The sequence below is a fragment of the Mixophyes fleayi genome, chromosome 2 (assembly GCF_038048845.1).
Source record: "Mixophyes fleayi isolate aMixFle1 chromosome 2, aMixFle1.hap1, whole genome shotgun sequence".
NCBI classification, from domain to species: domain Eukaryota; kingdom Metazoa; phylum Chordata; class Amphibia; order Anura; family Limnodynastidae; genus Mixophyes; species Mixophyes fleayi.
In genome coordinates, this window is record NC_134403.1 from 304275855 (window position 1) to 304298660 (window position 22806).

Below are 22806 nucleotides of genomic sequence, written 5' to 3' on the forward strand. Positions count from 1 at the left end.
ATTTAATTTCCGTTCACACACAAAATAACAGCATATGCTTTGTGAATGTGAATTATAGTACAAAAGCTACAGAATAATAAATCTCTATTTTTTCTTTTGTTATAACCATATAGTATATGATATATTGCTTAGAAGTCATTGAATGCAGTAAATATTTTGAGCTAGACATCTAATACCACTGCTGTGTGGCGTGTGTCTGTATATCTATATATATCTATATATATCTATATATATATATATATATATATATATATATATATATGTGTGTGTGTGTGTATGCGTATATAGATATAGATATATATATAGATATAGATACACATACATATATCGATATATAGATAATATAGGTATAGTGCCAATATTGCCACATAAGCATCATACTCTGCATGAAGGAAGGTCTTTGTCCAGATAAGCCTTTTTTTTTTTACTTTAATTAAGATATGTTTAATTTGTACATTGTGGGTTCAATATGTGTTTAGATTACTACAGTAAATGGACATTCTCATTCTAAGTTTTCTGCATCACAAAAAATTATCATCAACCCTGTGCTGCGTGTTCTGACATCTTTCTATTATAGCCAGCATTACTTTTACAGTAGCTCTGAACAGTGGGATTGTACCAGATGGGCTAGCCTTCACTCCCCACATGTTCAATGAGCCTTAAGTGCACATGACCCTGTCACTGGTTCACCAGTTGTCCTTCCTTGCGCCAGTTTTGGTAGGTGCTAACCACTGCATACCAGCAACACCCCAGAAGACCTGCCATTTTGGAGATGCTCTAACCCAGTTGTCTAGCCATTACAATTTGGCCCTTGTCAAAGTCGCCCAGATCCTTGCGCTTGCCAATTTTTCCTGCTTCCAACACATCAACTTCAATAACCGAATAGTTACTTGCTGCCTAATTAATCCCATTCTTTAACAGTTGCCATTGTAATGAGATAATCAATGTTATTCACTTTACTTGTCAGTGGTTGTAATGTTGTGACTGATCAATGTGTGTGTGTGTGTGTTTACACATATATGTGTACACATACATGCACTGTATATTTTACTTTTGTATTATATCTATGCATTTAAATAAAGATTGCCAACAATGTATTTACTATCAGGAGTTATTTGAAACATAAGTGAGGAGCATTATGAGAAAATGTAAGCAGTTTAAATTCATGAAAAGGTGGCAGAAGGCTATGCTTAGTGATGATATGTTCACTTTAAAAATGTTAGTCTTTCATTTAAAACTGTATTGACCCATACAAATAACAAAACTCTTATACACTGTGTCATGTAAGTTTTGCTCTGCATGAATGGCCTCCAGAAACTTTATGAAGTGAGAGGAAATTAGAAGGTTGAAGCTTTGCGTAGGTGGGCTAGCTGTATTCCATCAGATATTGACAGTCTTGGTTTTGCACTGGTGCATCAGGATGGTCTGTCCACTGTAGGTGCGAAATGAGTCCTATTTTAAGTATGAGATCTGTAGGCTACTTGTTCTGAATGAAAATCTCCAAGAAATAGCCTTGAAATATGCCATCTCCACTCATTTATTGTTAATATTATTATTGTCATTGATTTGTACCACAGTGCTCCGCGGCACCGGATAGTGGGAAAAATAGGACATGTATTAAACAGTGGCATAAAAGGTCGAGAAAAAAAATGCAGACATTAAAACAAATGGTAGGGAGGACACTGCTGATGATTTTATTTTCTAGTTATCTCATTACAATAATCTTGCTACACAATGAATATTGGTTTAGCCACCAACATGGCTGTTCCAATGTGCGTAAGCAACAAATACACATTAAAATTCACAAAATATATCTGGATTTAATGTATAGCTTTTTTTTTTTTACCTAAAACAGTGCTGGCTTGAAATTAAATTGCTTGCCCTAAATATTTGGACAGACTGTTACTTCCAATTGCTCCTTTTCATCTGCCAAAAGTGTCTGATTAATCCCAATCTTATAAAGTAAAATGGAGCGGAAAGTGTACTACTTCTCAGAAGCCTTTGAAATGTATTTATGCTGCTGTTTCTTTCTTTCCCAGTGGAATTTTTATTCTGTGATTTGGCTTCAATGAAGTCCATCCGGAATTGCGTACAGAATTTCAAAGCAAAAAACCTTGACCTCTGTGTATTGGTAAACAACGGTGAGTATTTCAGTTATTTTATATTTTATTTGAAATATTTTTAGGCATATGTGAATGAAATCATACCACAATATGTTTAATAATACAGACGTGCTGAACTGTTCAATGGGTCTATGAATGAATATTTAGATCTGTAAAACTCACATTTAGTATAATTGCTACAAGCTGTTATTTATTAACAGAAAGATGTTTGTCAGGCTCTTGGTTAGGATTTAAAGCTTCCTAAATTTGAATCTCATTGTTATGCTGGATGTACATCTTTCTTATGGGAGAAAGTTAATAAACTGGTTGAGTTTCAACCATGACATGACTCTCCGAAACCTTTACTTAAACCTTTTAATTCAATAATAGACACAGACACCAGAGTTTGATAGAATAAAAGGTCAAATGTATTAGCATGAGAAAACATATGGTGGAGGAGAAAAGCATAGGCAGCTTAGTTAGAACCCTTAGATTCCCATCAAATCATAATGAGGGTCACCTCCCCTCTTGATATAAATCAACTGGGTAATATTGTCCTCATAAGGGCGCACCCTTACAACAACTGGGTATCCATAAACCCCAAGCCTTAGAGGACTAACATCCCCTCTAGGCTGATGGAACACAACCAACAATCTCACCCCCATGGGCAGTGCCTGTCATCGAAACCAAAGCCTGACGCTAGCAAGGGATGCGGACTCTTCAGCTAAGTAACCGTGCATCCATCAAGTATTGGACTGTGGCTCCTAATGCTTTCAGGTTATGCCAGGTGCCATAAAGGAGCAAGGTCTGTCACCATACAGACCTTAAAAAACCTCCTAAAACTCTCATAAATGCACTCAGTGAAAATGTCTAGATCCTACTCCATCAAGTGCACACCATCGACCGATAAAGATGTGGAAAGCAAAAATGTGCTCAATCCATATACCACCTATGAACCACTTAAATCGGGAAATAACTGTATTCACCATTCTCTACATCTTTTGTACCACTCTACCATCAGAAAAAAATCCTCCAAACCTCTCTAAGAATAATATCAGACCAGCAGATAACAAGATGAGGCCGCCTGGTCACCACAGTGGCCAGATCCACTTTAATCCTCAAAACAGACAATTGATGGGCAAAAATAGTCACTTCCCAAATGAATGACAAGACATTGAGGAGCACCTACCCTAGCCACTTCCTTACAAAAGAGAGCCCACCACCCAGACCAATGCAGACCCCTCTACCCCAACCAGGCAACAACCACCGGCCCAGGAAAATAAGAAGTGTCTTTTGCTAACAGATGAAAAGCAGCCCATTGCACAAAGGAATGGGCAATCACCCAGATATCCAGTTGCCTCTGATGACCTGTTATGCAGGAGAAATAGCCCAAATGTCACAACCTGAGAATTAGAGCAGATGGCTAACCCAACAACAAAGAGGGGCATGGAACACAAGCGGGAACAATCTACTCAAGCGGCCAGAGAGCAGAACAAGAGGGCATAAGATAAAGAGAGAACAATAATTCAGAAAGAGAAAAACAGCCAGAGAGAAGAACAGGTAACACAGACAAAGGTAAAACCATAAAAATTCTCAGAAGCCAATAACCAATCAAAATAAATTAGGTAATATCTCTTTGCACCCTTGCTTCCAAGCGCAACAAGGGACCGAAGCCCTGTGTCACCAGAAGCCAGAAAGAGGAGAGAGAATAGCAGTAAACAATGTAATCAGGATGGCAGAGAAAGCCACACATAGCGTTTATATGCATGAGATTTCCATCATCCCAACTATTGAATATTTTGAACAGATCCTAAAGGAATGCATGGCAAAACACTGATGAATCAACCGCAGCCACTACAATGTTCGTTTGAGAATAACAGAGAACTGGTACTTAGAAAGGGGGGTACCAATCATGAACCCCCCTCCCTGTCGTCGGGCCCGGGCATAATCCCGTACAATAGTTACAGGGCAAATCCAAACATCCATGTGAGGAGAGAGGGTAACCCACCTGTTCTTGCCCAACGGGTCCGTCTTAGATCACTGAACGGGACAGAGGAGTTGGAAATAACCACGTGTTTGGCAAGCATTCCAGAGGATGGGGCCAACTTGGAGGAGCAATAAGTTCGCTAACCCTAAAAGCACCAACAAAACAGCATAACAAACGCAGTGCAAAAGAAGAAACTCTCAAAACAATCATTAGTAACATCTTCAACAACCTTCCGCATTGACTCCAGCAGAGCAGGGCTAAAAAGTCTTCTCTGATTCGTTGGACAGGAAGCATGCGCAACCACCCTTTCAAAGCCTTAGTGAAGAGTGATGACAAAACTCTTAGACACATCATCCTGGCCGTACAAAAAGTCATGTGCACCGCGCAAACAACCAATGCAACCTTGGGTCTACCGCCATGATACTTAGCTCAAATAAAGGAGAGCATGTATTGGTGCAACCCTTAAACCTGTCCCGTATATATGGGCCTTCCACAAAGTCACTTTGGCAGATTCCCGTACTTCTATAATAATGGCCTGAAGCTTACCAACCTTATAGGAAAGGAGCCAACACTGGCCCAGAGTAGTGTCAATTTCAATGCGTACATAAGACAAACAGGTAGTAGGACCTTCAGCCTTATTGTGGGCAATGAGAATGCTGAGGGAATGAAAATGTGCCAACATGGAAAAAAGAGGCAGACTCATAGTCCCTGACCATGAGGAAATCGTCCAGGTAATCCGTGATACCCCCAATAACTGTTACCCGCTTCAAAACACAGGCATTAATCCACATAAATCCCCTCGGCTAAATGTAAACCCAAAGTGAGGTGTAAGGGAAGAAAAAAACCCGGTGCCATCTCCAGTGCCAAACCAAATGATCAATATACTACCTCACACAAACTTTTGTAGATAGCATGGTTAACTGAGTCACTGGCAGAAAGGAAAGGTGCTGCATCAAATAATACTCTTGGGCACCACCCTGACTGGGGAGTTCACTTTTTTTCTTATTTCTTTTTTTTTTGCAAATCTACAAATGGAGGCTCTATGAACGGCCCAACCATCTGGCCCAAAAGAACCCGCTTACAAACTTTAACAGCCACCACATCCGAATTGGCCCCGTACTAGGTAAGTGGGAGCCAAATCTAAAACCTGCTCGTAAAAATTCAGCCTTGTTCCTTCGTGGTGTCTGTATAACCCATGTCTGACACAGGCATTCCAAATCGATAGTGGTTTGGGCCTTACTCTGAAGCACCAGCGGAGGGGCTCTCAGCTCCGATAATCACTGCAAGCTTGTTGCAGGACTTAGCAGCATGGGTGCAACCACACCACAGGCAGGAGTGCAAATAAACGACACGGTGCCCCCTGAAAACAGCGGGAGTTGTTGAATCATAGCACTTTCCGTTCTGCGGGAGGCGTCTGCCAAGCCTTGCATGGTGGAAAGCTGTCAGCGGTCAGCCTACCTGCCTGGGAAACCGTAAGCCAAACCTCAACATCGAAAAATCAAAAAGCATTCTAAGATGGCCTTGAACTCCTCATCATAAGCACGCACCAGATTTAGAGGACAGGTACATGTCATGTATCATATGCATGCATTTAAATACATCCAGGAAATCGTTGGGCTGAGTGTCCAGGTAACAGGCAGCAAAACCATAATCTCCGTTCAAGCAATTGTGATAGGTCTTATAACTTTTGGCACCTCCCCCTCCCTTTGCGCTAGCCCCAGAAACCATCGCCCTCATCTAGTTTGTCAAAGAGAGCATGTCAACATACAAGCCCTTCCTGATCCTCTCCCATACGCATAGATATACCCCACTAATAATGGACGTATTGGTGCAGTGCACCATCTCACTGCCCATAATCCCCAATACTCCGCTGGGTACCCCATTGCGCTTTCCGCTCTCCTTTTTACAGAATGCCTTCGCAACACCTTAAGCTGCTTATTCGGGCTGACCCAGAAGAAACTCCGCTAGAACTGGAACAGTCAGAAAATGCAGACAAAACAACATCATTGCAAGTAATATAATTTTCACCCAGCATAATGGGGCCCTCATCTGAACCAGAAACGTCAACCGGAACCTGGTCAACCGCTGCCAGCCCAGCTCGGCTCTCATGCTCCTGCAGGCACGAAGCCTCCGGCAGCTATTACAGGATTACAATGTTTGTTTGATCTTTTTATTTCACAACACAAAAACAATATAGAATAGTTCAAGTTTCATGGACATCTATTCTAGGTATTTTGTAAGTATTTTATAAGTATACACTCGGGATTTTATAAGTTTACACTCGGGATTGAATACATAAATAAAAACAGTTTTTTGAGTGGGATCTACCATTTGCGGTCATATCAAGTTTGAATTCTGAGATGATTTAATTTATTATTTTATTTTATTGTATTTTTTTTTCTTAATATCCCCATAGATGTACCACACTGACTCTTGAGGTTATTTTTTTTATTCCATGTCCTTTTTCATACTGTTGTGTAATTCTGTAGCTGCACCTAATCTAGTTAGCTATAATAATTTTCTTAGTCTTTACTCGTAGTCTTGCTCTCAATATATTATCACTAATTCCCATTGTTTACCACCTTTATAGAAATACATATCTTCATTCCCCCATGTTTTAATAGGGAATTAATGTTCAATGTGGTCCTGGATGTTATCATAAGAAAAGAAACATAGCAAGATGTATTTTCCTTTACGGATAACATTCATTTTCTGCTGTGCAAAGACACATTTGTCTCCAGCAAATTAGTTATCTTAGAAAATATCTGGAAAGTAAGAAGAGAGGGTGGAATTGCTTACCATAGAGGAACAGCTAAAAGGAATGTTTATAAAAAGGTACACACTACTTTTATGTTTTCTTTTTCATTTGTATCCTGGTGATTTACAACTTTAAAATTGACAATGAATAAAGCTTGGCACATTTATACTACAGAATATTAACTTCGAATGATACCATTGTAATGTAAACCCAAATTCAAATATCAAATATTGGACACAATGGGGAGTGGGATAAAGGAGACTGTAAACAAGCAAGGAACAAGGAGGAGAAGGAAAAGGAAGGCAGAGGGCCAAGGGTTGAGGTAGCAGGAGACAGGGGCAGGTATAAACAGAAGTAGAAGGCAAAAGAGAAAAATTAACCAATAGTAGAAAGAAAAGGATAATGAGAAAAAGGCAGAGGGAAAGTGCATGGTAGGAAGAAGCCTCAAATTAACAGTAAAGAAAAAACCACCAGGCTGAAAGGAACAGACAAAACAGACGTCCAAGAGATCAGCAGCCCAGCTGGAAATGTATAACTAAGCGTGCTAAGCAACTACTACAGTTACACACCATGGGAGTAACCCAGGAAACCTGCCATGCCCCCATAACCCCATAAGGGACAGATGTGTATTTCAGATTTCAACACAAACTGTAGCCTTTTAATTTACTTTGGGCTGATGACCATCCCTTAGTAGTAAGGAACGGGCCCGATGTAGGATCATGTAATGTAAGTATGAACTTTATTACTAACCCTAACCCTAAGCATAATTATAAGTTCATACTTACGATACATGATCCTACGCCGGGTCCGTTGCATTACCACTTTAAATATGCAAGCACGGTTGAAAGTGACGTAATTTTCAAGTGTCGGGTTCTTCTCACATTGGAACTGTGGTGTGTCTGTGTACACGTAAGTCTGTGTTTTTGACATGTCGGAGTGCTATGATTCAGATTCTTTGATGGTGTAAACAACGAGCACCGTTAAACGGACTACCACCGGATTGATAGAGATAAGTGAGAGTAACAGGACTGCTGCTAGATAAACTATATTCTTTCTTGTTTGACAGATAAATACAAGGGTTAATATCGCTACATATTATAACTATCCTTTAGTGACCAAAGCACAACCACTCTCCTCTAGGGATAATGGAATTTAATAAAGCCATATTTACACAATTCCAAATATACTGCATTCTCAATTATGTGATGTTGTCTCTTTCTGTGTCACACTGTGTTCCCTTTCAAAAGGGTGACTTTTCATCCTATCCGGGAGTGCAACTGTAAGCTGCACCCAACAGTCTGTGCAAGTAAGTTGGGATTGGGGCAAGCACTTAGAAATGGATTCTCTTTTAGATTATCAATGCTTATTACTCATATAGTTTTGCTCCAGACCTTTAGGTATTTCCTATATACTTTCAGAGTCAGTATTAAATTGCCTAAGCTCCTAATGCATGGTACCTTTTGGACATGGACAGAAAGAAAAATATTAAACAATGAAATATAAAATCTCACACTTTATTAATTCCAGATAAAATAATGTGTGTTTTTTCTGCATAGTAAATTACTAAAGAAATGTGAAAAAGTCAAGAAGAAGTGAATAATATTATTAGACAGATACGTTCCAGTAACAATGCTTATATATCCAAATCTCCCAGTCTTATCATCCTGGGTAAATGGATACTTTCTCACAAGATAAATATCATCAACAGTAAACTATCTGATTTAAACTGTAGTCATGTAAATACAGACCATAGTTACTATAGAGCAATTAATATTGTAATATTTATCAGCTATTTCAAAGATCTGGGCTTCACATTTTTTGATATGACATAATGTTGCCGCAGACCATTTACTAGAACTCTAGTAGCTAATCAGACTGTTATTATGATTATAGGCTTGTGTCTCAATTAATATATAATAGTTGTTCCTATAATAAGATCTTCATATGTCCTATATCTGATTAGTGGTTTAACACCTCTGATTCAGATTGACATTATGTAAGGTAACTGATAAAAACAATTGAGATACATTTACTCCTTTTCCTTTGAACTAATCTGCTACACCTGTTACAGCCACAGCAAATGGCTTCTAAGTCATATTACTTACATTTCATTGTGTCTAGGAGTGCACAACCATTACAGTTTCCTTCTGATTCTGTTTGTGACCCAAGTAACATAATTATCATTAATATTACCCCCTGAGAAAATTAACTTATTTTGACAGGTCCCAAGTCTGTGATGGGAGTTTTAAGAGAGAATGAAGAATGCCTTTGTCCAACAATACTGTTTAAGAACATCTGTTCTTAGAATTAACTCTTCTCCCACTGCTGATCATATCTCACTTAAAATAAGATAAAACAATGTATATATATTTCATGCTAATATATATTGGCTTCATCCAAAAATTCCTTTGACAGGATGGATTGTCCTAACCTATAGTTATATAATAAGGAAAATAATAAGATAATTTCATCAGCTCAGAAATAACTTTTCTATCCCTCATCAGTATTTTTACCATTATCTTCAGTTAGTATATAGACTGCAAGCCCTCTCCTTCAAATTGCCACCACACCAAGTATGGTCTACTTTTATCCACAGGCGGTGACACAGGAATGGTGGGATTTTTCAACAATCTGCTTTACCAAATGTAAAGAACTAAGTGCCTATATTGTAATCTATGTTCTTTTCTCACTGTGTAATGTACCTTTGTAAGTGATAGTACCTGTCACACGCCGGGCAGTCGGGCTGCACACCCAATGCCCGGCGCACTTACCTGGTCCCCGCTGACAGCTCGCTCCGTCCCGGCCACCGCCATCTTCGTGTCTATTCATTTCCTCTGCTTCCCTCCTATTGGTTGACTCATTTTGTCTCCAACTTCAAAAGGCACCTCCTCCTGATGTCTGGTACTTGTTCTTTTAGTCACCTTCCATTAGGTGCTGGATGTGGCTCCCTTCTGCCTATTGTTGCTAACTGCAGACTACTCTCTCAGCTGTTTCAGCGCTCCTGTGTTACCTGAAGTTCATGACTGTAATATCTCTGTGATTTCTCCACCATTTCAGTGGTAACCCTGCAGTCCACAGACCACTCCTCAGTCAGTTGTATCCACGGTCTTATGTTACCTGCCCGCAATCTCTCATCCTTATGCTGTCTGCTATCGCTGACTACTTCTGTATATTCCCTAAACGGTTTTGCCTGGTACTCTTAGTGAGGGCCGTGATCTGACGCAGCTAAGACCAAACCACCTTGCGGCGGTCCCTGGTGAAAACCATCTCTCTGTTAGACTTCGCGCCTTACTGGAGTAGTGAAAATCTAGGCAAACCTAGGATCCATATTCCTGAACCGTGACAGTAACCTACTTCACAGCAGCCTACTGCATATATGACAAAATATGTATCCCATTACATTGCCTTCTTTACATGATGAAAGATGATAACATACATTTAGATGTACACGTACGCTCATCTGTAGGCAGCAAAACATTTACAGCGCTGTGCATGTGCAGTAAAATATGGCTGGATTTTAAGACTTGATTAACTTGCATTTGAGGGTCACTTAGAGGGAGATCCAATTAGCCACAATATGCCACCAGACATTGTGGTGTGCGAGGAAAAATGAGCAGAGTTTTCAGCCTCAACATCGGCGCTATATGTCTTTCTTGACTGAAATTGCTCTGAATAGATCTCCCACTTAGTGTGATGTATCTACACTAAACAGACAGGCGAGATAGCCATAGTAATTTTCTGTATTTAATTGAAATATATATGATTTGTTGAAATTAAGTTATTTTACCAGTTGCATATTTACATATTTTACATTTATGAAGTCTTTCTGTCTCATTCCCTCCTATCTGCTTCGTCCAGTCAACTCTATTACTATTCGTTGTCTGCCCTGTCAACCAGAGATTAAAAAAATTATGGTGACCGATAGTTGCCAGGGTCGGGGAGGCATAGCAACCGAGCACCTGGGTATAGTAGATAATTTTCTGTTTTAAAAAAAAAATGAAGCATACCAAAATTACAATCAAATATACAAAATTATACTGGAAATGTTCAAAAAGAGAAATATGTTGGCCATCTCCTTTAGAGAATGACCACATTTATGATAATCATTGTATTCCTATATCAGAGAGAGTCATTTTATTGGAATAAAAGTTTGCTTACACATTACTATGAAAAAACAGGCAGTGTGCTGATTGACTGCTCCAATTTTAAATATGAAATTTTTTCATTTAAAACCTTATTAAGTTGTAGTTTTATAGGACTTGTTTGGTGTATATTTGTTCATTCGATCTGGACTGAATGTAAAATCTACACACAGAAACACTGCTATTAAAGAATAAAATAGAGACATGGTCAGCAAATTCTGTAATTGCTGAATAGCTGCTCAATCTTGGGATTTAGGCTGGGAAATCAGTCACACAGAAACAATATGAGAACTACTGACATCTCTGAAGACATTAAGACTAATGGTGATCTTTTGTCTTTGGTGGCCACTGAACTGCAGGCAATGTTACAGACAGACAGCGAAAGATTAAACTCCATGATTGAGCGTGGTTTCGACAATTAGTCTAAAAAACAAATGTCTCAAGCCAAGCTACAGTAATCGAGCTATTTAGTTTTCATAGTGAAATTGTTCACATGTATAGTGTACTCTGTACACTATGCAGGTAGCAGCGCACTGCAGGTATTTGAGGAAAAGATACATTTCTTCCAACTATATATGACAGAACTTACAAAAGAATCACTTTTCCAGTAACCTGCGTGTCTGCTTATGCTGTCATGGGCTGTAAGAATACACACTTGTGTGCCTGATGTACACTTGTGTCCCGGTAGGACCTCCTGTTGGTGTACGCTGGCCAGATTTTTGTCTCGAGGAGCCTGTTCTGGGCCTACCACTGGATGGATTTGGATAACATTTAATATAAAAACAAAAAATTACACTGTGTAGCCACCTGATGGGTGTGTTGGAAGAGCTGCTAATTTTTTTTTTAAATGTTGACAGTTATATCCAACTCATTGTCAACTTGATAACTTAAAGATATATATATCTATAATATAAATGCTTAGTGGCGTGTGTTAGTCTGTCTGTGTGTGTGTGTGCGTGTGTGGAAAAAATAAACCAAGCTGCAGCGCCACCTGCTGGGAGGAGTTATACACTGACCTACTAAATTCTTAGTGTGTGTGGGAAAAAAAATTCAGAAAGGGCTGAAATTTGGTATACTAAGATGTTTTTAATTTGTTAATTTAATTTGTTAATTGTTAAAAGTGTTTATAAAGATGTAAAAAAAATATATATATATTTCTTGAAGGAGAAGTGACAGTTGTGAGTGGTTGGTGGTTGCAAGGGGTGACAGAGCGAGAGGAGTGTGATACTAAGGACCGCTGAGAGAGATCCCTGTGTCTGGATAGACATCTGGATAGATGTGGCGATGAAAATGAAGGATGAGGTGATGGAGAAGAATGATGAGGTGGTGACATGTGGACAAAACCACGTTAAAAATGGCGCTTACGTCGGGAAGTAACGCTCTTCCCCTGAGGAGGCCTGGGCTATGGCCCAAATGCATGACAAGAACCTTTTTAACACCTTAAGTAGCCTGACCTACTAAATTCTTAGTGTGTGTGGGAAAAAAAATTCAAAAAGGGCTGAAATTTGGTAGGGCTCAAACTCATTTTCGTGAGGTAATTTTACCTCATGAACACACATGTGTAGAGGCGTGCGTTAGAGTGTGTGTGTGTGTGTGTGTGGAAAAAACTATTTTCTCAGAAAGGGCTCATCCAATTGACCTGAAATTTGGTATACTGACATTATTTGACAAAAAAAATAGAATAGTGAAGTCAGTTAACTTCCATCATCCCCCCTTCCCCCCGTGGGAGGGGTAGTAAAGGCTAAATTTACGAGTTGAGGGGTCAAACTCATTTTCGTGAGGTAATTTTACCTCATGAGCACATATTAAAAAGGGCGCTTGCGTCGGGAAGTAACGATCTTTCCCTGAGGAGGCCTGGGCTAGGCCCAAATGCATGACAAGAACCTTTTTAAGACCTTAAGTATCTTGATTTGACTAGAATGCATGAGTATCATGCACGGGTTAACTTGTGTATATATATATATATATATATATATATATATATATATATATACATACATACATACATACATACATACATACATACATACATACATACAGGCACATATACTAGCTGAAGAACACAGCCCATGTTTAAATCTTTAAGGGTAACAATGAGTTGGATATAACTGTCAACATTTTGTTGTTGAACCGTCTATTCTACAGTTTAACAACCAACAACCAATCTGTTCTCTTTTGTGGGGGCCCAAACAAATCAAGCATTTCAGCCACAAGAGTGCCATTCCTTGTTGCCAAAGTGCTTTGTTTGTTAAACTATGCATATTCTTTTTAACATATGGGTGGGTGAGAGGGCCCAAGGACAATTCCCTCTTACACTAACATTATGGTTTTGGTCTATTGTCTTGTCTAAAATGTCTTTTGATGTTGCTGTCCGTCTAATGTTGAAAATATTTTGTCTATGGTCTTTCTCTCTCCATTTCACTTCTGGGTGAACCCCACTGTGGTCTATTTTCTTTTCTAAAATTACCATCCTATCAGCCAGTGCACTGACACTATGGGCTAGATTTACTAAGCTGCGGGTTTGAAAAAGCGGGGATGTTGCCTATAGCAACCAATCAGATTCTAGCTTTCATTTATTTATTAACTTCTACAAAATGATAGCTAGAATCTGATTGGTTGCTATAGGCAACTTCCTCACTTTTTCAAACCCGCAGCTTAGTAAATCTAGCCCTATGTTTCATAGGGATTGTATCTTTTATTAAACTGCCAGGTATTTGTGGCACTACTCTGTCACTAATTTAGCTAACTCGCTGCAGCCTTTGGCCAATATTGGTGAATATATTGACAGTTGTAAGGAGATCATTAGAAAACAGATTATAAATGTTATTGCTATAAATAAAAACATAGTAACAAAAACAGCTCAAATACATTACATTATTTTGCCAGCTTTTCGCAATTTTTAATGAAATCCAGATCCAAGATCAAAGCACATGAGGATTTTTGACCAAAGCACGAAGATGGTTTTAGAAACAAAACCAAGACATGGGGGGGTCTGTACACATGTCTAGTTTTTGTCTTATCCAATTATGGCTTTAGTGCTATATGCGGTGATCCTCACATCCAGGTGTATTTTGCCTTCACTTACAGCATTCTGTTATCAGTGAACACTTTCAAAATGATATTTTTACACATTTGTACTTGAAAATTGAAGATTAAGTGAGTATATAACAAATGTGTATAAATATATTAATAGCCTATGAAGAAACAGAAAAGGAAATAAATGTTTGAACATTTTCCAAGAGGGGAGGGGTTAAAGAAGATGTTCACCCAAAATGTTTATTTTATAATCTAAACCACCTTCCAATATACCAGAGACCCTCACAGTTGCATAGAAACTCGTCCTCCCCTTTGCAGTAATTTATTCCATGGCTTACACACTGAAGAAGTTGGAATGAATACACCACTCAGTTTTATTGACACATTGCACTGTGTGGTGTATTCATGTAAACGTCTTCAGTGTGACAGTTACCAGCACTTACAATGAATTAAGGAACCAAAACACATAATAGTGGGTTAAAAAATTATCTCCTCAATGAAAGTGTAATCCTAGAGGATGGGAATAAAACAGACAATTTGGGAGAATTACACCTTCTTTAGGTAACACCCAAATTATTGTGTTTGACTCCCATGCTTTTGGATGAATGTTCAAATTTAGATTTTTTTTGTTTAGCTTATGTGTGTTGCATTTTCTGTAATTGCTGCATTTGGACCAGTGGAGTTTGTCTGTATTGAACCTGCAGCAAGTACAGCCGATTTTGGAGTTGTGGTGGTAGTGGAGGGGTTTCATCTGTAAAATACAAATTTTGGGTGAACATAGCCTTTAAAGGTATGAATGGCTTAACCCACTGCTATGGTGTCTCAAATCTATACCTCTAATTCTGCTTCTCCGTTTCATGCTGCTCAGTTCAATTAACATAGGTTCCTTAACCATTTATCAAATATTAATTCAGCACTACTAGACCTTTCTGCATAGTGCAGATAAGGCCAATCATAACATTTCAAATGTAAAATCTTGCTTACCAGAGCTGCAGCTGCAGACATTATTGTCTGGATGTTTCTACATAGCCTCTAGCTAATGCGCACATCACCAAGATATAGCTTGTGCAATGTCATTTAGAGGTCAATAAATACTTGAGAATCACATAAAACTCAGGCATGAAGGGCATTGATGAGTGGCATAGGGGCTATATCATTTTGACAAGACATAAACCTCTGTGCCAGAGAAAATTAAATTAACATTTAGAAATTCATAATAAAATTATATTTTCATTTCAAGCTTAAATGAAATGCAGAGCTTGATTCAAGATAATAAATATACTTTGCTCTGTAATTTGCATATTTTTCACAACTTAGTAAATTGCCAACAATATAATATTTTATTCCTTCATTAGTACTGCGTCTTATGTTTTCTTAGATTAAGATATACTGTGGCCTAGCATATGTATGACGGCCTTTTAAGCACAAAATGGGTTAAATCATAAATAATGGTTTGACTGTGTAATAGAAGGGGAGGTAAGGGGAATTCTTATATGATTTCTAATGTAGTCATTTTTGTAGGATTTTCATGGTGGGTGCAATACCCTTTAGGCAGTGAGTGGGTTGAAGTAAATGTGTTTTCCATAAGAAGGAATAATTCTGTTTAGAAATAAGATGTTGGATTCAAGCCTATTCTTCCATAGCAATACAAAAAGTATCAAACACATAGCAAGTTATGTAATGTTGACTAAGAAAAGAAATAGCCCTGTCAAAAAAGGAGTAAGTTTTCTCATGGGCAAAACCATGTTACAATGCAAGGAGTGCAAATTAGTTTGCATGTAAGTTAAATTCTGGCTGTTTTTTCAAGTAGCACACAAATACACTATATGGACAAAACTAATTGGCCACACTTGTTAATTATTGAAACGAGGTGTTTCAATCAGACCCATTGCCAGAGGTGTATAAAATCAAGCACCTAGCCTGGTACTCTTCATTTGCAAACATTTGCGATACAAAATGGGTCGTTCTGAAGAGCTCTATGACTTCATGCGTTGTACTAGGATAGGATGCCACCTTTGCAATAAGAGAGTTTGTGATATTATTAGACAGTGGAAGCGTTTAAAAACAACAGCAAATCAGTCACGAAATGGAAGACCATGGGAAATCACAGAGAGGGGTCAACGACTTCTATGGTGCATAAAAGTCACCAGCGCTCTGCTGATTCCATAGCGAGAGAGTTGCGAACTTTCCATGGTTTCCATGGCCGAGCAGCTGCATGCAAGCCTCACATCACTAAGACCAATGCCAAGCGTCAGATGGAGTGGTGTAAAGCAAACCGACACTGGACTGTGGAGAAGTGGAAATGTGTTCTGTGGAATGATGAATCACGCTTCTCTGTTTGGCAGTCCAATGGGCTAGTCTGAGTTTGGCGGATGCCGGGAGAACATTACCTGCCTGACTGCATTATGCCAACTAAAGTTTTGTGGAGGAGGGATAATGGTATGGGGATGTTTTTCAGGGTTTGTCCTAGGCCCCTCCAGTGAAGGGCAATCTTAATGCTTCAGCATACCAAATCAATTTGGAGAATGCTATGCTTCCAACTTTCTGGCAACAGTTTGGGGAAGGCCCTTTTCTATTCCAACATGACTGTGCCCTAGTGTACAAAGCAAGGACTACAAAGACATGGTTTGATGAGTTTGATGTGGAAGAACTTAACTGGCCCAAACAGAGCCCTGACCTCAACCCCACTGGACTCCTTTGGGATAAACTGGAACGGAGACTGTGAGCCAGGCCTTCTCGTCCAACATCTGTGCCTGACCTCATAAATGCTCTACAGAATGAATGGGCACAATTTCCCACAGAAACACTCCAACATCTTGTGGAAATCCTTCCAAGAAGAGTGGAAGCTGTTATCGCTGCAAAAGGAGGACCAACTCCATATTAAAGTAAATGTATTTGAATACAATGTCATTACAGTCCCTGTTGGTGTAATTGTCAAGCGTCCGAATACTTTTTGTCCATATAGTGTACTTCATAGCTTTATTTGTATACTGAAATTTAAAGTTGATCTAGGACATGCCCTACCCCAGTTATAAATCTGCCATCACATTTTAAATTTATACCCCCTTTCAATATAACATGGTTTTGCCAAGGGGCAACCTTTCTCTTTTTTTATTTACTTTACTTTTCTTAATGAATCAGGCCATAGACAGTATTTGTTTATGAAATCATTTAGCCGGGTATATCACCGCCATAAAAATAGATAGTAGTTGATGTTTTTCAATGAAACAATTTAAACAACATAATATTTTAAACAAATTTCTGAAAAATGTGTAAAATGGAAATCATTTTGTTAAAATATGTTCTTGTGTGTGACTTTAATAGTACAGGGACTGCTGCTTACAGCAACTTTCCCCTTTTTAACAAAAGAAACACAAAATAATTTAGCTCATGTTGTTAGGGAATTATGCTAATAATGTTGAACCATGTAGACTTGGCAGCAGTTATGTTTTTATGCATTATCTAGCAAGTTTGCTCTATCAGTTGACCGCATTTCCACGTGTTTATTATACAATGTGAAATGAAAGATACAAACCGCATTGTGCTACTCCTAATCCTCTTTGTTATTTATCAATAAAATCTCTAAAAATTTAAAAATAAAAACATGTTATCCGGCACATGGAAAGATGTTTAAACCCTTTGAAGAACATAGTTCAATTCTGAACTGGCCATTAAAGCTACTAAGCAACGGCAGGCTTTAAGCTAAAATGGGTCCAACATCATGTTTGACACAATTAATATATGGCAAACCTGACTTCATTTCACTGAGTTCAGGCACAGATTTAATTATTTTTATTGCCCGGGCCACTTTTGTTGTCCCTTCCCCCTTACACAATTTAGCTCCTCAGAGATTCATGGGCTAACTCTCTAAATCACATAGACCATGTGAATAAATTAAATAAATATATTGTAAACGTAACACATTATATTATTTATTTTTTTACACTGTCAAGCATACAGTACTTAATGAAAAAAGCGATGAGGAAAAAAGAGATATTCCACTGCTAGCCCAATAATTCTGCAACTATAGACCAGGGCCTATGTGGCCTTCCATAAATCCGCAGATTTAAGCATACCTGTCTACTCTCCCGGAATTCCCGGGAGGCTCCCGAATTTCGGGGAGTCCTCACGGACTCCCGTAAGAGTAGGCAAAACTCTGGAAATTTGGCGAAATTCACAGCAGTGAATGGAGGGGGTGGGGCTTAATCGCATCATTAAGCTCCACCTCCTCCGTTCAATGCCATGAATATCAGCTCTTTTTTATAATAGGGCGGGGCTATGGTGACGCAAAATGTCACCACGCCCTCCTCCTAGCTCATGTCACATGACTTCTCCGCCGGGGGGGAGAAATCTTAGAAGTAGGCAATTATGGATTTAAGTCCATCCAGCATAAAAAAAATGTGCATTTGTGCGTTACATATATTATTTTTGACCCTGATGTGTGTAATATTTTATTTATGTGTGTGTTATTTATGTGCGTATATGTATGTGTTTGTGTGTGTGTGTGTGTGTGTGTGTGTGTGTGTGTGTGTGTATATATATATATCTACTATATAAATGCCTAGTGGCGTGTGTGAAAAAAAAAAAAACAAGCTGCAGCGCCACCTGCTGGGCAGAGTTATACACTGACCTATATATTTCTTGAAGGAGAAGTGACAGTTGGGAGTGGTTGGTGGTTGTCGGGGATGACAGTGGGGAGTTTTTAACACCTTAAGTAGCTTGATGAAGGATGTGGCGATGAAGATGAAGGATGAGGTGATGGAGAAAAATGATGAGGTGGTGACATGTGGACAAAACCACGTTAAAAAGGGCGCTTGCGTCGGGAAGTAACGCTCTTCCCCTGAGGAGGCCTGGGCTATGGCCCAAATGCATGACAAGAACCTTTTTAACACCTTAAGTAGCTTGATTTGACTAGAATGCATGAGTATCATGCACAGGTTAACTTGTATGTATGTATGTATATATATATATATATATATATATATATATATATAGCTTGCTCTGACCACCACTGTATGCCAGTACTGTAGCCAGAAACAATAGCCAGCTTTGTGGTGTATTGGCAATGCCTTCTTGTCCTTGCTATATATGCACAGTTTTATTCCTATATTAGAACTTATACAAACCAATTTAAAATGTACAATATTTCTGTGGACAAATCCATAGAATAAAGATAATTGTGCTCAGTAAAGTGCTGTACATATTTCAAACACCTATGACTAAGGAATAAAAAGCCTGAAGCACGTAGAAGCAATACACTTGATCCCATTAGTGTGTATAGTTATGCAATGAATGAGAGTCGTTCCAAGGTGCCTGCAGTCGTTTTATTTGATTGCTCGTTCTGTTTAAAAATCTCGTTCCAATAGGCTTTCTATCCTGCAGTGTGTATGAACTCACACTACTGTCGGCCAAGAGACAGAGTAGGAACCTGTCACTGTGTCTGTGTTGTTAAATGTAGAGAGTGGTGTAGGTGGAATAATATGTCTGTTCGTTCTGAGACTAAGTATTTCATTTCAGAGTCACAGAAGCAAACAAAATTTATAATGTCTTTTGTGGAAAATTCAAAGCTTATTTTGTGTGTTATAATCCGTGTGATAGGAATGACCAACTAAACTGCTCTTAGACCAGATGAAGAGCACATATCGGAAGCTAAATCTGAAGGTAAATTGTGTATAGTGCGTACACATGAATCGGCAGACTGATTGTAACTTCAGTCATTTGTAAAATCGTTAATTGGTCGAAAGTTTTTGCAGTGTGTAACTAGCCTAACAGAGGAAAAAGTTACAAATGTTTAAGTATCATCATGGAAGCCAGTTTGCCAAAAAACAAGCCTTGCAAACTTTCTGTAGGGGAGCAAAACAAAGTTAATGAATTTTAGGATGCTGGGCACTATTTATCAAGCATCTGTTTTTAAAATTGCAGCTTTTCAGCAATTTCTCCAAAAATCTGAGATTTAAAAAAACAAAACAAAACAAAAACAAACAAAATAGATATAGAACCTCCAAACTTTAATTTTCAACTACCCAATTAACTTACAATATGACTGGTCCCCAACATTGAAATGTTCATATATGAAGCTTGAATATAAAATGCATGGTTTAGTTCCAACCTGACATTGCAGCACAGATAACAGGCAAAGTGGTATTAAGTATATGCTCTCCATGACAGGGTATTAAGAAAATATATGATTATTCTACTTTGCAATTTTAATATACCTCTTCTAAGCTGACTTTTTTCTCTGAAGGATAACATAGAAAGCAATCTGGGTAGATTTAGTTAAGCATGAGCACATCAGTTTTCTTATTATTCATATATTAAATGCCGCTATTTTAAAATGTATTAATGCTGGAAAAAGTGTATTTACTTTCTCTATAAAAATTACAGCTATGCAATAACTGTTAATATGTTAATCTTCTTTAGTAATATCTATGGATACCTTAGTTATGAATAAAGATGAGCAAAATAGTGGCACAATTTTGCGTGAATTCAAGTTTCGTCGTTACCCCGACGAAATTTAAAGTGGCAATGTGGGGACCCCTAAGATTAAGTGTTTAAACGCTTAACCCGACATTGCCGCTTTAAATTTCTATTGACAGACATCGCAATGACGTCAGCCTGCAGTGCCGAACACTTCTCCAATGGGAATCACTTGCTGTTAGCATGGGTTGGGTTGAAAGTCTATTTCTTTTCCAATCGGTATCTCATCATTTCGGATTTTCTTTGTAGGCCTTCTCCATGTCGGAGTAGTGGACATCAGTAAAGCGTACCCAACTATTTTATTGCTATAAAACGTTTGTTGGTTGAAAAAGACATGCAAATGTCACAGTGAGTCAGTTCACAGCCCACCCTAGTACAGAGCTTTGGCAGCTTAATCTGTTTGATCAAAATCAGTCTGTGCCAGTACACTTTCATTACTGAACTACTGCGAGTGCATCTGCTGCAGTGATTTGTTCAACTGTTGTTAAACAAGTTATCTCCATACAAAAATGAGAAAATGCATTTTATGCGTAATCCATTTATTAGTGGATTTACTTGATAGACTTGTTTTTATGGACACAAAAGAATTAAACTTACAGTGTTATTAAACTACACATGACAAAGCCATAAATCGTCTTGTTTTGAGATCTGCTGACTGACACAAAAAACAAGGTTAGCACGGTTAGGAGCTTATTTATAATTTTTTGCTATCTCTGCCATCGCAGAGATAAGCATGATTTTTTTTTTATTACAGCTCTTCACCACCATAAGAAATCACTTCTCTTCCACGTGTATGAAAAAATATAACGAGGCATCTGAGCGTCACTTTCCTGTTCTGATGATATGGCCCAAACCCATGAACTTTGCTGGGCCAGACTCCTAGTTGTGGCCATGTGTGAGCTGGCTTGTCAGCATACGCAAGTACAATGGAAATGAAAACCCAAATTTGGACTTTCAGTTACATTTATTAAAAAAAAAAGTATAAAAAACACTATTTTATTTGTTTGAAAAATTAAATATGTTTAAATGCTTTTGTTTTGTGAACACTGCACAAAACAGAACAGGTGTTAACAGAACAGATATTGCAGCGGTACAAGTACACTTACATAAATAGATCCCTTAATTCTGTTTATATGAATGTGTGCATGGTAAATAGAATTTGTGGCACTATGACAAAGAATCTTAGTGACCATATTAAAATTATAAACAGATTGTATATATGGGTCAACTCTTCGACTTGCACTTGGCTTGTGCGGACTCAGCCTCGGACTGGCCCGCCGGACAGCCGGTCAATCCACCGGTAGGCCCCCTCCGTTGTTAGGGCGGAGCTTGATGTTGAACTTTGTTTAGATGGCGGCGGCGGTCACATCTCCTGTAACCACACTACCGCGCAGATGCAGAGAGCCCAGGCGCGGTAGTGTGTTTTTCAGCAGTTTGAGCAGGGGAGGAGGACGTCCTGATATCAACATACTGATCCAAGGTCAGTTTGGTCATCATAGGTTCATGCAACACTGGACGCAATAGACCACGCCCCCTCTGACGCTGCAGAGTTTCCCCGGGTTATCTGAAGCCCAGCCAGTTTGATCGTGGCTGGGATACAGAAGCTGGATACTGCCGTTTGATCGAGGAAACATATGGACTGAAAGATACCTTTTTAACATACAAAATGTGAGTGTTTTTAACCCCATGTTTTAACTTAATAAATAGAGAACGTAAAACACCATGAGATCTTTCTCTGTTCTCTCCCTGGTCTCCCATATGTGCACTCTGGTGAGGAGAAGAAACAGGTTTAGAGGGGAGTAAAAGTACATCGTGGTGGTGCTTTTTGAAGCAAGAGGACACATTATTCAAATACTGTATGGAATAGAAAAGGTCACATTGATGTAAGTTTACCATCTGGGACATCGGTATAGGTGGAACTAGAAGACCAACATCCTTTAATGACTTTGGGACCGTTTTCCCCTTGACTTATTCATTGACCCAATCCTTGTGTTTCTTTACCCTTCCCCCATTTGCGCCCGTCCTTTGATATTTATATTCTCTTTCATACAACACTGGCAGCATACCAGCATATATGGAATAAATGTGACAGGTTTTGGATGGGCTGTATTCTGTTCATTTTTTTGTTTTTTAAAATTTCCCTTCTCAACAAGCATTCATTGGTGAAGTACGCAACCGTAGTAGCACTGATGCTGTGTGTATGGTCTTTGACGAGTGGCATATTCTGTAAGAGTCCTTAAAAAATAATTATAACAAAGAGTCGGGCTGCACCCACTCTATGGAACTCTCTCCCTCGCACAATAA

At 38.7% G+C, this 22806-nt stretch overlaps 1 protein-coding gene across 4 annotated transcripts in view; it reads left to right on the forward strand.

Moving 5' to 3' along the window:
• DHRSX (dehydrogenase/reductase X-linked) overlaps window positions 1–22806 on the forward strand; it is a 323541-nt gene that overhangs the window by 222438 nt on the left and 78297 nt on the right. For all 4 annotated transcript variants that reach the window (XM_075196491.1, XM_075196488.1, XM_075196487.1 and 1 more), the window contains one exon: window positions 2040–2141. In XM_075196491.1, the coding sequence (XP_075052592.1) occupies window positions 2040–2141 (102 nt within the window). The remainder of the gene's footprint in view (window positions 1–2039; window positions 2142–22806) is intronic.